The sequence below is a fragment of the Guillardia theta genome, assembly GCF_000315625.1.
Source record: "Guillardia theta CCMP2712 unplaced genomic scaffold GUITHscaffold_66, whole genome shotgun sequence".
Taxonomy (NCBI): Eukaryota; class Cryptophyceae; order Pyrenomonadales; family Geminigeraceae; genus Guillardia; species Guillardia theta.
The window spans coordinates 377,291-389,874 of record NW_005434608.1 but is presented as its reverse complement, the minus strand read 5'-3'; the positions used below and the strand labels follow the sequence as shown (position 1 = coordinate 389,874).

The 12,584-nt window shown below is 52.2% G+C and overlaps 3 protein-coding genes across 3 annotated transcripts; 1 reads left to right on the top strand and 2 right to left on the bottom strand.

The window, feature by feature from the left end:
- Window positions 1-1,695: 1,695 nt before the first annotated feature.
- On the top strand, window positions 1,696-2,292 carry GUITHDRAFT_44036 (hypothetical protein; the record flags this gene model as incomplete). Its single annotated transcript, XM_005827538.1, has 1 exon — window positions 1,696-2,292. A coding segment is annotated over one exon (597 nt), but the record flags the coding sequence as incomplete, so codon positions are not given.
- A 91-nt stretch (window positions 2,293-2,383) lies between these two features.
- GUITHDRAFT_113400 (hypothetical protein) lies at window positions 2,384-7,993 on the bottom strand (the record flags this gene model as incomplete). The annotated part of the gene is made up of 27 exons (XM_005827537.1): window positions 2,384-2,430; window positions 2,483-2,534; window positions 2,579-2,747; window positions 2,801-3,135; window positions 3,181-3,223; window positions 3,319-3,424; window positions 3,475-3,529; window positions 3,575-3,625; window positions 3,661-3,752; window positions 3,803-3,837; window positions 3,884-3,941; window positions 4,048-4,089; window positions 4,257-4,335; window positions 4,379-4,467; window positions 4,733-4,771; window positions 4,825-4,929; window positions 5,285-5,407; window positions 5,528-5,571; window positions 5,636-5,693; window positions 5,746-5,797; window positions 5,848-5,910; window positions 6,014-6,070; window positions 6,126-6,175; window positions 6,427-6,500; window positions 6,554-6,578; window positions 6,668-7,287; window positions 7,938-7,993. 27 exons carry the CDS (start codon window positions 7,991-7,993, stop codon window positions 2,384-2,386), a joined length of 2,619 nt encoding a protein of 872 aa, XP_005827594.1.
- Window positions 7,994-8,960: 967 nt separating this feature from the next.
- Window positions 8,961-11,950, bottom strand: GUITHDRAFT_88699 (hypothetical protein; the record flags this gene model as incomplete). The annotated part of the gene is made up of 5 exons (XM_005827536.1): window positions 8,961-10,236; window positions 10,286-10,575; window positions 10,696-10,987; window positions 11,083-11,220; window positions 11,278-11,950. The coding sequence occupies 5 exons, from the start codon at window positions 11,948-11,950 to the stop codon at window positions 9,056-9,058; spliced, it is 2,574 nt and encodes an 857-aa protein (XP_005827593.1). The 3' UTR covers window positions 8,961-9,055.
- Window positions 11,951-12,584: the final 634 nt, after the last annotated feature.

The window sequence follows — 12,584 nt, the reverse complement described above, 5'->3', positions numbered from 1 at the left end:
ATTTGTGGCAATTCATAGAGTCATATCAGTCTTTCGCACAAAAAATCTCATCCTTCGAGACAACATAAGGTAGTAATCCCGACGAGAAAAAGCGACGAGAAAAAGCAAGTACCTTGTGGTGTATGTCAGCGAGATCACGTCATCCGGGTTGAAGAATTGCAGCCCTGCAAACACATGTCAGCATGACCAAGCAGCATTCAGAGTTTTAGAAATTCTGCAGGTCACCGAAAAGATCCTTTCCATCGTTTGAGTCGATCGACATTTTTGACGTTCTGCAGACCACATCAGATGCGTGGGTTGGATCAGTGAAGGTTTCCGGGAGAAAGAGGGGAGATTAGCATGGTTCATGAGGCACTACTCGTAAGCTATTTGGGATGCTGCATCGAATGCATGCTTAGTCTGAACTCTTAGCTGAGCAGTTGAGCTATCCCTTCACCAATCATGAGAGATTATGCTTTCAACAAACTATCCCATCTTCCAACACCTGCTCCTCACCCTGTGCTCCGCAACTCCTGATTCCAGTGCACTTCATCCTGCAGACGTTGATCCCTCTTCTTTCATACTGGCTGCTCCTGCTCCTGCTGTCCCTCCCGCTGCTCCTCCACCCGGGAGTTGCGTCTTTCCCCATCCGCCCATTCTCTCAGTCGGGGAGCGAAAGGGGGGGTAGGGGTAATCCAGTACGGGTCTACTACGCGACAAAACTATGGAAAGGTACCGGGTGTTTGGTACATGCTTTGGGCTCTTTGTGCTGCTAAAGACCCTGGCCTCCGTTTCTCATCAGGGGGTACTCCCTGTATAAATTTTAAAGTGTTTTGTCACAAAGTTTCTATATTTCAAAATATTAGAGACATCATTCAACTTCTTTAACCCAATCTGAAACTGTGTGAAATTGCAAGCGGTGCAAGTTTGCAGCTGTTTTCCGAAAGAGGTTGCAAAGCTACACCCCGCCCCTGGGTCATTCCACCCCACCCCTATCATATCTCTACCCACCCCGACAGAGGTAAACCACCCACCCCCCTACCTAAATTCCTATGAGTCATACCCCCGCTATCTCCAAGATGCCTTGCCAGTCAGACGTCCCCTACCGGTACCTTTACCACCCCTCCTTCGAGCCGCTACGCCCTATTGACCACCCCAACCCAGCACCCCAACAGAAAACCTGCGAGAATGAGGGGGATGATTTTCGGCCCCGGGGCATTTCCGGCGGAAATGTGCCGCAGCACTGAAAGTTTACACCGTTACATAACGGTTATTGTAATGACATACAAGAGGGCAGAAGCCGGGGGAGCGTGAAGAACGTAACAGGGTCGGAGAGAGAGAGGGGGAGGAAGGGAGAGAGAGAGGGAGAGAGAGAGAGAGTAGAGAAAGACGAACACGAAGGAGACGAAAAACTCTCTCGATCTTGCGTTGGGTACCAAGAAGTTGCTCTCACGCCAACCCTCCCAAAAAGCTGGGACACAAGTTATGGCCAGTAGAATCGAGAAGTGCAGCCGCGGGCTCGTGATCGTAACTCTCCTCATCTGTACCCTAGAGAATTCCGAGGGCTTCCATCCAGCATTGGGACGACTACCTTGTCTGTCCCCTTTACATGGCAACTCCAGAAGACCCGAAGTCACTGGCTTCAGGAATACCGCGCCTCGCACAAGGAGGCGACAAACTGCCCCATCCACCGGTGAAGCACCGTTGAGCAGTGCGGAGGAAGAGGTTCCAGCGACCATGGAGAGAGCCATTCAGCGGTTCTTCCTTGGCAAAGACCATTCTCCAAGGATTCTGGTAGGGGCAGTTATGGCCATGGCGGTGTCCAGGGCGGCCATGGCACTCGTGCCGGGCGGGGAGACGTTTGACCATCTCGATCTCCTCGTGTTGGCGCTAGTTTGTCAGTTCTGGATGTTCCAGGAGTGGTGGCTGCACAAGTACCTGCTGCACTCGTTCAAGTGGTGGGGGCAGGAGTACCACCATCAGCATCACCTCCTCGACTACTATTACGTCTCCATCGACCCAGTGTGGCTGGTTGTGTCCTGGTTCCTAGCTGCCTTTGGCTTGTTCTACCTCCTCCTGCCTACGGATCTCTGCCTCTCTGCCACCTTCGCCTACTCCGCCATGGGACTCCTGTATGAGTTCTGCCACTACCTTGCGCACACCAAGGTCATGCCCAAGAACCGCCTTCTCCGCGCAATCAAGCTCCACCACATGAAACATCACTTCGTCGACGAGGACAGCTGGTTTGCGTTCTCCGGGTTGTACATCGACAGTCTTCTCAAGACCGCTCCGAGCGGTGAAGAGCTGGTGAAGATCCGGAATGCGAGGAGGAGGATGGACACGTAGTGGAGGATGTAGAATAGCAGGGTTCTTATTAATGTACACACGATGACGCGCTTGCTTTTTATCTCCTCGAGTAGTCGGTGATGGTGACTTTGATTCCTCGACGCTCTGCACGCCATGAGTTACATGCAGGCAAGCGGAGCTAGCGCTCGTTGCTGACCCAGCATCTCGACGTCCCCTGGCAGCACGTTGGAGCAGTACCGTAGGGATAGCTGCGGGTGTATGTGAGCAGAGGAGGAATGCAAGTCACAAGCACCTCCTTCAGAGATCTGCAAGCCTGCGCGAGGACCAGCACGTCCGTCCCGCTCATCTGCGGGGCAGGTGGGAAACAGAAGCTCTGGAAGAGATGGGGGGAGGGGGGGTCGCGTACGTTGCCGGAGAGAGTGAGGACCCGAAGATGCTGCGGCATCGCCTTGATGAGGAGCCTATGAAAGAACAAAACTGTCAGTGCTCGACGACCCCTGTCATCCACTATCACCTGAAGAGGGTCTCAACGCCGCTGCACCTGTCGGCGTGTAACGTGCGCAACATGCTAAACGACGGCGTTCTCCGCTTGCTCCCCGTTGCTCCTGGGTTGTTGACTTGCCCTTGCCAGCCCCTTGCATGGATCTTCAGCTCTTTCTTCGCCTCCCCGCCAGCATACCAGGAGGGGATCCCTTGTGACACCGCGCAGGTCTGCCGTCCCTGCCTGATCGCGAGCGCCGGCAGGTCGTCGATGCGAGCAGCATACTCGATCAATTCCCCCTTCGTCTTAAGGCTGGCAAAGCAGGAGGAGGAAGAGGAGGAGGAGGAAGAGGAGGAGGAGTTGGAGCGCTGCGCAGGATTACAGCACGATCACTGTAGAAGGCGCACACTCACGATGTGTGAGTCGGTGACGTTGAGCCAGGTGAGGAGGGGAAACCTGCAAAGGAGAGGTGAGAGGATGCGAGCAGAGGAGATGAGCAGAGAGACTGGTTGGCAAGATGTGAGATGAGAAAGGTTGCAGTGAAGACTGACATGGAGATAAGTCGCAAGATGTCGACGTTGAGAGTCAGGCCTGCTAAGTTGAGGACCCGAAGGGACTCGAAGCTCGTCGATCCTGCTCCTACCTCAGCCTGCAGCCCTGCTCGCAAAGCTCAGCCTCTGATCTGCCTCCTGCCACCATGACGTCACCAGGGACGGAGATATTGCTGCAGAAGGCCAAGGAGAGGACAGAAAGTCTTTCACCCTGACAAGTTTCACGTAGAGTAGAAGATGCTATGGGATGAAAGACCATCTTGTTTTCGATGAGCGTCTTCAGTCCAGTGTCGCTCACTTGTGACAACTTGACATCCTTCACATTGCCATCACTGCAATTACCTCTCCATTCAACTCATCATCATCATCGTCATCGTCATCGTCATCGTCATCGTCATCGTCGTCACCATCATCACCAGCAGCAACAAGAGCTGCTGCAGCCGAATATTCATCTTCATCGTGAGTGCAACCATCTCCCCATCACCGTGCATGGACATTACTTTCACGTGTTTCACAACACTTCACCAACTCAGTGAGAAATTCCATCTGTGCGAAAGTCTCGCACGATTTATCGGTGACTTTCTTACAGCCGTTGAGCCTCAAAACTCTCAAACGCGAACATCCTGTTCGCAGTCACCAGGTGGCACGTGATCAAAGTTCCTTCCACCCCTCCCGCTCGCCCCCTCCCCTCCTCCTCTTCCCAAGCCTCCCCTCCTCGCTCATGCAGACCTTGGCTGAGCATGCGGACAGCAGGGTCGTCGAAGTTCGTCGCTGAGATAAGGGTGAGCTCGTGAGGTTCTCCTTGCGAGGGGGTCCAGAGAGTAGTGGGAGGAGAGGGAGGAGGGGATAAAAGGGTGACAAACTACCACATAGCAGGATATTGCAAGAGGGGCAGCACAGGAGAAGAAGAAGGCGGAGCAAGCGACGAGACAGCATACCAGCCAGGTCCAAGGACGTCAAGTTCGTCGTCGCTTCAGCTAGCGCCATGGCAGTCGATGCCGTAGTGTACCATCCCACCTGCTTGTTCGTCAGTTCTGCCCGTCACTCCTTGGCCTTCAACCGCTCGGATTTCCTCCATCTGCAGCTTGCCGTTCCTCGTCTCGTTTGTGAGAGGCCCGCCATGTGCGAAGCGAGTCCGGGGGATTGAGACTGTCAGTTGCAGCATCATGATAGGAAACAAAGCGCAGAAGAAGGGAAGAGAAACGGAAGACTGTTGAGAAGCACTTGCCGTCAATGGACTTGAGCTGCGAGTTCTCGAAGAGAGATAAAATTCCCTGACGGACCCCAAGAGAGAGTGAGAACAAGGGGGAGAGATAGCGAAGGGAGGAGGGAGGAAGAGGAGGAGGGAATGCGAGGGAGGGGAGCAAGCGTTCAAGACTTGCCTCGAGCGTGCAAGGATCATGAAAATTCAAACCAGCTGCTCCGAGACGAGAGAGGAAGGGAAGTCCTAAGGCTGCAGCAAGCACGTCACTTCCTCCGGCCCTGAGCTTGCTACTGCGGTGAGACCATGCTCGATGGATCTCTGCGTCAGCCAGAGGTTGTGACTGATGGTAAGGGACTGCAAGCGAGAGCAATTCCTTGTGACCTGACCGAACGTCAGCTTGTCTTTGGCTGCTTAGAGCTCAGCACAATGCCGATGGACTCGTCAGACAGACGGCGACAGCTCTTACCCACATCAAGGACCTGTAGGAGAACAAGGAGCAAGCACGTGTAAGGCGAAAAGAACACGGAAGGGGAGGGAGCAGGAAGGAATGATGGAGATGATGAGCAGGTCAGCACGGGAGAAAATGGGAGGAACGTGAGCGATTAGCGGAGAGGAGAAAGGGGATGGTGATGGAGCGTACTTGCAGGGAGGTGAAGCGACAGAGGTGCTCAGTCAAGTGTACATCGTGGACGTTACAACCGCGCAGGCCCAGCTGAAGGAGAACAACTGAGCTCCCTCCTCTCTCTGTTGGCAGGCTCTCACCTGCAGAAGATTGTTCGATATTTTCTCCACCATGCCGCCGATACCGCAGACTGTTGTCCCTCTCAGGTCTATGCTCTGCTACTTTGTCATATTCTCTTGCCTTCTCTCCTTGTGATCCGTCCTCTAACACAATCAAATCATCATTATCATCGTCATCGTCATCGTCGTCATCGTCATCATCGTCATCGTCATCGTCATCATCGTGTAGTCGTTGTTGTTATCTTATCGCATCGCTCTCCTTACCGTCAACTTTCTTTGAGCTTTTCGCTGGCACAGAACATGAGGGTCTGTTTCCTTACATCGCAACCTCGAGGAAGTGTCATTGCCAGCCCTCTCTTTCCCCCCACTCACCCGAGAGACTGGAGACCCGAGCAAGACTTCACGACCTTCTTCAAACTCTTCTGCTCCGCTGCTGCTCCACACAGACAATCAGGCCCGGCAAGAGGCTGCCACGAGCTCACAGTCGCAGCTGAGAGCCTTGAGGCATGTGCGGAAGGCGAACTTGTTTATGTCCTACGAGCTCTCACAGTCATTACCTCCTTCAGCACTCGCTCAGCTGATACCTTTAGGATGAGAGTGCAAGCCTCATCGCACTTGGAGAGCTTCAGACTTTCTAAGTTGCAGCACTGAAGAGCAAGTGAGCCGATAGCTTGAAAGATTCTCACCACTCCCTCCCTCCCTCCCTCCCTCCCCTCCCTCCCTCCCTCCCTCCATTCCTCACTCCCTCACCTTTGCAAGCAGCCTCTTCGCCATCTCAATGTCATAGACATAAGAGAGCTCAACGTTCTGATTGTTCACAGATCATCATTTGATGTTTGCATGCAGCGCTAGGTTTTTCCACCTTGAATTGAGATAGCACAGCATCGCATTCCTTGTTCCAATGCTTGCAGACTTTCATAAGAAGTCAGGATGAACACTCCTGGTTCGCATGGATGATGGGGGAGGTGAGAGGAGAGGAGAGCAGGCTGAAAGAGAGGAGAACAGGATGAGAACTGTAAACACAGAACTGGCATGCATTGAACCCTCCAACCCTCACCACAAACCCAAACATTGCAGCTTCTAGATGAAGAGGTCGAAGGAAGGGGAAGCATGAGCACACAAGAGCAGCAGAGAGAAGTCAGAGCTAACGGCCATGCCCTCACCACATCTGAGCTGCAGGATGACATCAAAGGAAATCGCCTCGCAGACATGCAGGAAGATGTCGATCGGAAACAATCTGCCGGTGGAATCGACCATGTCGAGTCCCACTTGCTGAACTTGTTACAGCACCTCAAGCACAAACGATGCGTGAAGGCTGCATAAGGAAAGCGTCAGGTCATGAAGAGGCATCATGGTCTCAAGAAAGTTTGTTTCTGGTCTTTGAGGCATACACACAAGCCTCACAGATCATCTTCGGTTGAGTGATGGGAGGACGGGAGCAAAAGGCGCAGGATCGGTTGAAGGAGGAGCTGAAGTAGAAGGAGATGAAGTAGAAGGAGCTGAAGTAGAAGAAGATGAAGTAGAAGAAGATGAAGTAGAAGGAGCTGAAGTAGAAGGAGATGAAGTAGAAGGAGCTGAAGTAGAAGGAGATGAAGTAGAAGGAGATGAAGTAGAAGAAGATGAAGTAGAAGGAGATGAAGTAGAAGAAGATGAAGTAGAAGGAGCTGAAGTAGAAGGAGATGAAGTAGAAGGAGATGAAGTAGAAGGAGATGAAGTAGAAGAAGATGAAGTAGAAGGAGATGAAGTAGAAGGAGATGAAGTAGAAGGAGCTGAAGTAGAAGAAGATGAAGTAGCAGGAAATGAAGTAGAAGAAGATGAAGTAGAAGGAGATGAAGTAGAAGGAGCTGAAGTAGAAGGAGATGAAGTAGAAGAAGATGAAGTAGAAGGAGATGAAGTAGAAGGAGATGAAGTAGAAGGAGATGAAGTAGAAGGAGATGAAGTAGAAGAAGATGAAGTAGAAGAAGATGAAGTAGAAGGAGATGAAGTAGAAGAAGATGAAGTAGAAGGAGATGAAGTAGAAGGAGCTGAAGTAGAAGGAGAGAAGTAGAAGGAGAGAAGTAGAAGGAAGATGAAGTAGAAGGAGATGAAGTAGAGGAGCTGAAGTAGAAGGAGATGAAGTAGAAGAAGATGAAGTAGAAGGAGATGAAGTAGAAGAAGATGAAGTAGAAGGAGCTGAAGTAGAAGAAGATGAAGTAGAAGAAGATGAAGTAGAAGGAGATGAAGTAGAAGGAAATGAAGTAGAAGAAGATGAAGTAGAAGAAGATGAAGTAGAAGGAGCTGAAGTAGAAGGAGCTGAAGTAGAAGAAGATGAAGTAGAAGGAGCTGAAGTAGAAGGAGATGAAGTAGAAGGAGCTGAAGTAGAAGGAGCTGAAGTAGAAGAAGATGAAGTAGAAGGAAATGAAGTAGAAGGAGATAAAGTAGAAGGAGCTGAAGTAGAAGGAAATGAAGTAGAAGAAGATGAAGTAGAAGGAGCTGAAGTAGAAGGAGCTGAAGTAGAGGAAATGAAGTAGAAGGAGCTGAAGTAGAAGGAGCTGAAGTAGAAGGAGCTGAAGTAGAAGGAGCTGAAGTAGAAGGAGATGAAGTAGAAGGAGCTGAAGTAGAAGGAGCTGAAGTAGAAGGAGATGAAGTAGAAGGAGTGGGAGGAAGGAAGATGAAAGAGCAGGAGAAGCACAACACATTTTCGCCATGTACAAGCCTTCCTCCCCAGATCACGTTACAGATCTGAGTCATTCCAAGCTACAGATCTGATCTGAGTCAGGATCTGAGTCATTATTACAGGACTTGCCCGGCGCCGCTAGTTCAGTAACTGTTTAATTTATTGAAGAGTATGAAGAGTATTAGTTGGTTTAGACATCTGACAGTTCCTTGCCTGTTTGTACGATACATCTCCTTCTCCTGACATCTTCTCCTCCTGACATCTCCTTCTCTTGACATCTCCTTCTCCTGACATCTTCTCCTCCTGACATTTCCTTCTCTTGACATCTCCTTCTCTTGAAATCTCCTGCTCCTGACATCTCCTTCTCCTGACATCTCCTTCTCTTGACATCTCCTGCTCCTGACATCTCCTTCTCCTCAGGCTGACATCTCCTTCTCCTCCTCAGCGACATCTCCTCTTCCCCGTACGGCCCTCTGGCGGAGGCTCAGTGTCTTTCTGATGAATCAGTCCTCCTCCTCTGACTCCCTCTTCGAACTCGCATCTGATAGCTCCTTCCTCTCTGACTCTCCTCTCTGATCGTAACTCTTGGGCCCTACACTTGTGTTATGCCATGCAATGGCTGAGCCGTTAGGTCAAATTAGCAGAGACTCGAACGGAAGGCACGAGGAGAAGACAGCAAGGAAGAACAAGACGAAAAGGAGGAGAGGAGAGGAGAGGAGAGGAGAGGAGAGGAGAGGAGAGGAGAGGAGAGGAGAGGAGAGGAGAGGAGAGGAGAGGAGAGGAGAGGAGAGGAGAGGAGAGGAGAGGAGAGGAGAGGAGAGGAGAGGTGAGGTGAGGAGAGGAGAGGAGAGGTGAGGTGAGGTGAGGTGAGAAAGATGAGAAGTGAAGGCAGCAAAGCAGAATATTATAGGGAATCAGAGCAGGCAGGAAGTTAGACCTCCAGCTTCGTGACTGCAAGAGAGAAACATAGGGTAGACGCACATCAGGACAACCTTGAAGCCGAGAAGAAGGTGAATAGTGAGAGAAGGGCACAACAAGTATTAAAAATATCAGTGTATTATTGACCATCAACACTGTAAACAGTACATACATTCACAAGCACTAGTACACGATGTCACGAGTTGACATCTTTCAAGTCAAGCCGAGCCGATCGCCATGGAATACTGCGGTTGAGGAGCCACTCCCATCTGAAACTCGGGCGGAGGAACGAGCTGGACTGCCGGCGCACCCAAGGGAGCCTGCTGGGAGGAATGCTGGGAAGAAAACTGGGACGGGTACTGGCCTGGGTACGGCTGGTACTGGGGAGAAGCCGCCCGGGATGACTTGAAAGCGTTTGTGGGGCCATGGAACTCCATGACGTGATCGTAGTCCATCATCTCCAGGTGAGGCCTGTCGGTGGGAACGTGCTTGCCTCTGTACGGGGCAGGGGCATCCTCGTCATGGAATTCCAGCTGAGACTCCACCTGCAACTCGAGCTGAGAGATGACGAAGGGGTACATGATGAGGCAGGCGAAGAAGTCCTCGAAGGCTGACCCGTAGACCTTGTAAGCAAGCCTTGCTTGCAACCTCGTTGCGGTCAGATGAGCGGCGAAGAAAATGTACATGGTCCATCCCACGTAGGAAGCGTTGACGGTACCGACCTCTCCGATCATGCAGCCGATCCACGTGATGAAGAGCATGCCAGTCCCCGCCGTGTGCAACATCGCCACGTTGTTGTAGAACTTCTGATGGACCTTGTGGATGGAGATGAAGGGAGCGAAGGTGGAGATCACAAGAGATCTGATCCGCCTCTGCAGCCCTGGCTCGAGCTCACGCGGGATGCCTGCTGGTTGGAAGCCATCAGCCCAGTCGAAGAGCCCGACGATGAAGCGCGTCGACGAGTGAATGTCCTCCTCCATCATGTCGTACTTGCACGCTCTCAGCAACGCCGTGCACATGAGGCAGATGGCGATGGTGAGCGGGAGACCAGAGCAGATGGAGACGGCCCTCAGCGCTGTCAGAGCATCCGATCCTCCCGCATAGAGGATGGCAGTAGCACACGCTCCCTCTGTGACGGCCCAGTAGACGCGCTGAAGGACCGGAGGATGCGCCATACCTCCCGCCGAGAGTATGTCGTCGACGTAAGAGCCTGAATCAGACGAGGTCACGAAGTAGAGGACAACGCCAATGACGGAGATGAGCTTGAGATACGTTGCGATGCCTTTGCCGTACGGCTCCATGACATCGTAAAAGACATCGTCGGAGTTTCTGCAGGGGAGCGCGTAGTATCCAACTTCAGCAAGCTTCCTGGCGGCCTCAGACTGAGGCTGACCATTGCCTGCAAGCACGTGTCAACTTTTACCAAGTTGTCAAGGGACGAGACTTACTGTAGCCCATCGCTGTGCAGTTAATCATTCCCGTCCTCCAAATCTGCTGGTAGTCCGTGGTCTTTGGATCCAAGAGTGAAAGCTCGACCACTCTCTCCATCTTGATGCCGAGAGATCCCATGACGACCAAGAAGAAGAAGCTGTAGAAGACAGGAGCAGCGATCGCTCCCATGAAGATCTGACGCAAGGTCCTGCCTCGCGAGATGGTCGCCACGAACATGCCGACAAAGGGGGCCCATGAGATCCACCAGCCCCAGTAGAAGATGGTCCACGAGTTGATCCATGTGGAGCTATCTGACCCAAATGCAGTGGTGGGGTCGGTCATGGGGTGTCCGATGGCTTTTGTCACGGTATCATAGAGCTTGTTGGTACCTGAATCCCAGAGTTTGTTTTGTCCGTTGTTTCTGAACTCAAAGTTGAGCTGAGGCCAAGTGTCGCACTCGAACCCGACTTGCGTCACGTAAGTGATGTAGTAGCCCAGAGACTGCACGTAGGAGTTCAACAAGAACCAGGTGTCATCTGTCAATAGGAGCATCACGAGCAACAGGTTGCCGAGACCAAAAGCAATCAGGGAGAGGGCCTTGATTCCGTGGTTGAGCCCCGTGACGACCGAGACTGTAGCAATGAGGGTGATGATCCAAATAGTTGTGACTGTTGAAAGCATGAAGGCATCAGCGAATGGTGTAGTCGGCCTTTCAAATTCTCACCTTGCCAAACCCTAGCATTGTGCGAGCCGTCGTTAGAAGGGATGTTGCTGACGCAATCGATGCCTCCGCCGCAGTCCATTCTCCGAAGACCGTTGACCATGGTCATGACACCAAACCCGAGGGAGGTGCAGACACCAAAGGTGGTACAGGCCATGGCGATGGAGTCGATGATGTCGCCAACGAAGCCATCGATCACATGTCCTACGAGGGGGAAGAAAGCCTGACGCACTGCAACAACAACTTGTCACGACCACATGTTTCGCCACGAGGTCTAAAGGTTCTCACATGTCAACGGCCTATCCCATCGGAAGGCAACGAAGCCGAGGAGCATGGCGACGATGATGTAGCACGCCCACGCGTGGATGCCCCAATGGTAGAGGGTGATGAAGATCGCCTGCTGGGCTCGCTGGTCGTCGTTCATCCACCCGGGCTTGTACAAGACGTTGTAGTAAGAAGCTCTGTAGTAAGATAGGGGCTCTCGCACGCCATAGAAGTAGAAGCCAACGGCTATGCCACTGCAAAAGAGCATGACGAACCAAGAGAAGTCGCTGAACGCGGGCTTCTCATCATCCTTCCCGAGCTTGATCTTTCCGTACTTGGAGAAGGCGATGTACACCACGAAGACGCACCAAATATCTTGTGTGAAGATGTAAAACCACGTGAAGTTCTGTGTAATCCAAGTTTGCCACGTGCTGTTGAACTCAAGGAGAGCAACGTTGATTCCTTGTGCGTTGTCTTTCGCCGTGAGGACTACGACGATGAACACCCACAGAATCGCTGACGCCAGCAAGGAAACGACCCAGTTGAATCTCAGCAGTGGGAAGTTGCCGACATTGATCGACACCCATCGGCTGGGCCTCACGTACTGGAGCAGGTTCTCCTCCAGGTTGAAGTCCACGATGGGCTGAGTGTGCTTCTCGCGGGGGTTCAGGGGGATCACGGGCAGTTTCCCGCCCATCGCAGCGAGCGATTGCGGCTTCTGGTTGTCTTCTAGGTCGACAGCCATCCTTACCTGTCACCTCTTGCTTGGCAGGGGGGCAGGAGCAGTGCGGCCGTGGCGTCTTGCGCGACTCAAGTCGTGCTTGCTATGTCGCATGTGCCCAGTGTCCCTTTTATTCCCCATCTGTCACCCCCTCCTTCGCCCCCTCCCCACCCACCCCCTCAATCCCCCACAAGCTCGTATCTTTGCTGCTCTCCCTTGTTCCCACCAAGTTCTTTGGTATCGTGACCTCTACCCCTCCTTCTGAGGAGCCTCAGACCCCACCTTTCCAAGGGAAGCTACTCACTATCTGTTTCACTACCCTCCTTCAAACACCTTAGAACCCCTTCCATTTAGATAACATACACCCCTCGTTATGACCGTTGTAACTACCCCTGTCTCCTCCCTTCGCCGATCTCTAGAAAAGACCGTGCTGAGTCCCCCTCTCGCCTTGCAGCCCTTTTACTGCACACGATCCCTGCACCGAGCGGTGTAAATGCGAGATGAAACGTTGGGGTTTAGCACTTCTCTACTCGAAATGGATTAGTTTCGAGTCTACCATCCCCTTTGACCACTTTGACGACTACACTTTGACCAGCCAAGGTCAACCAAT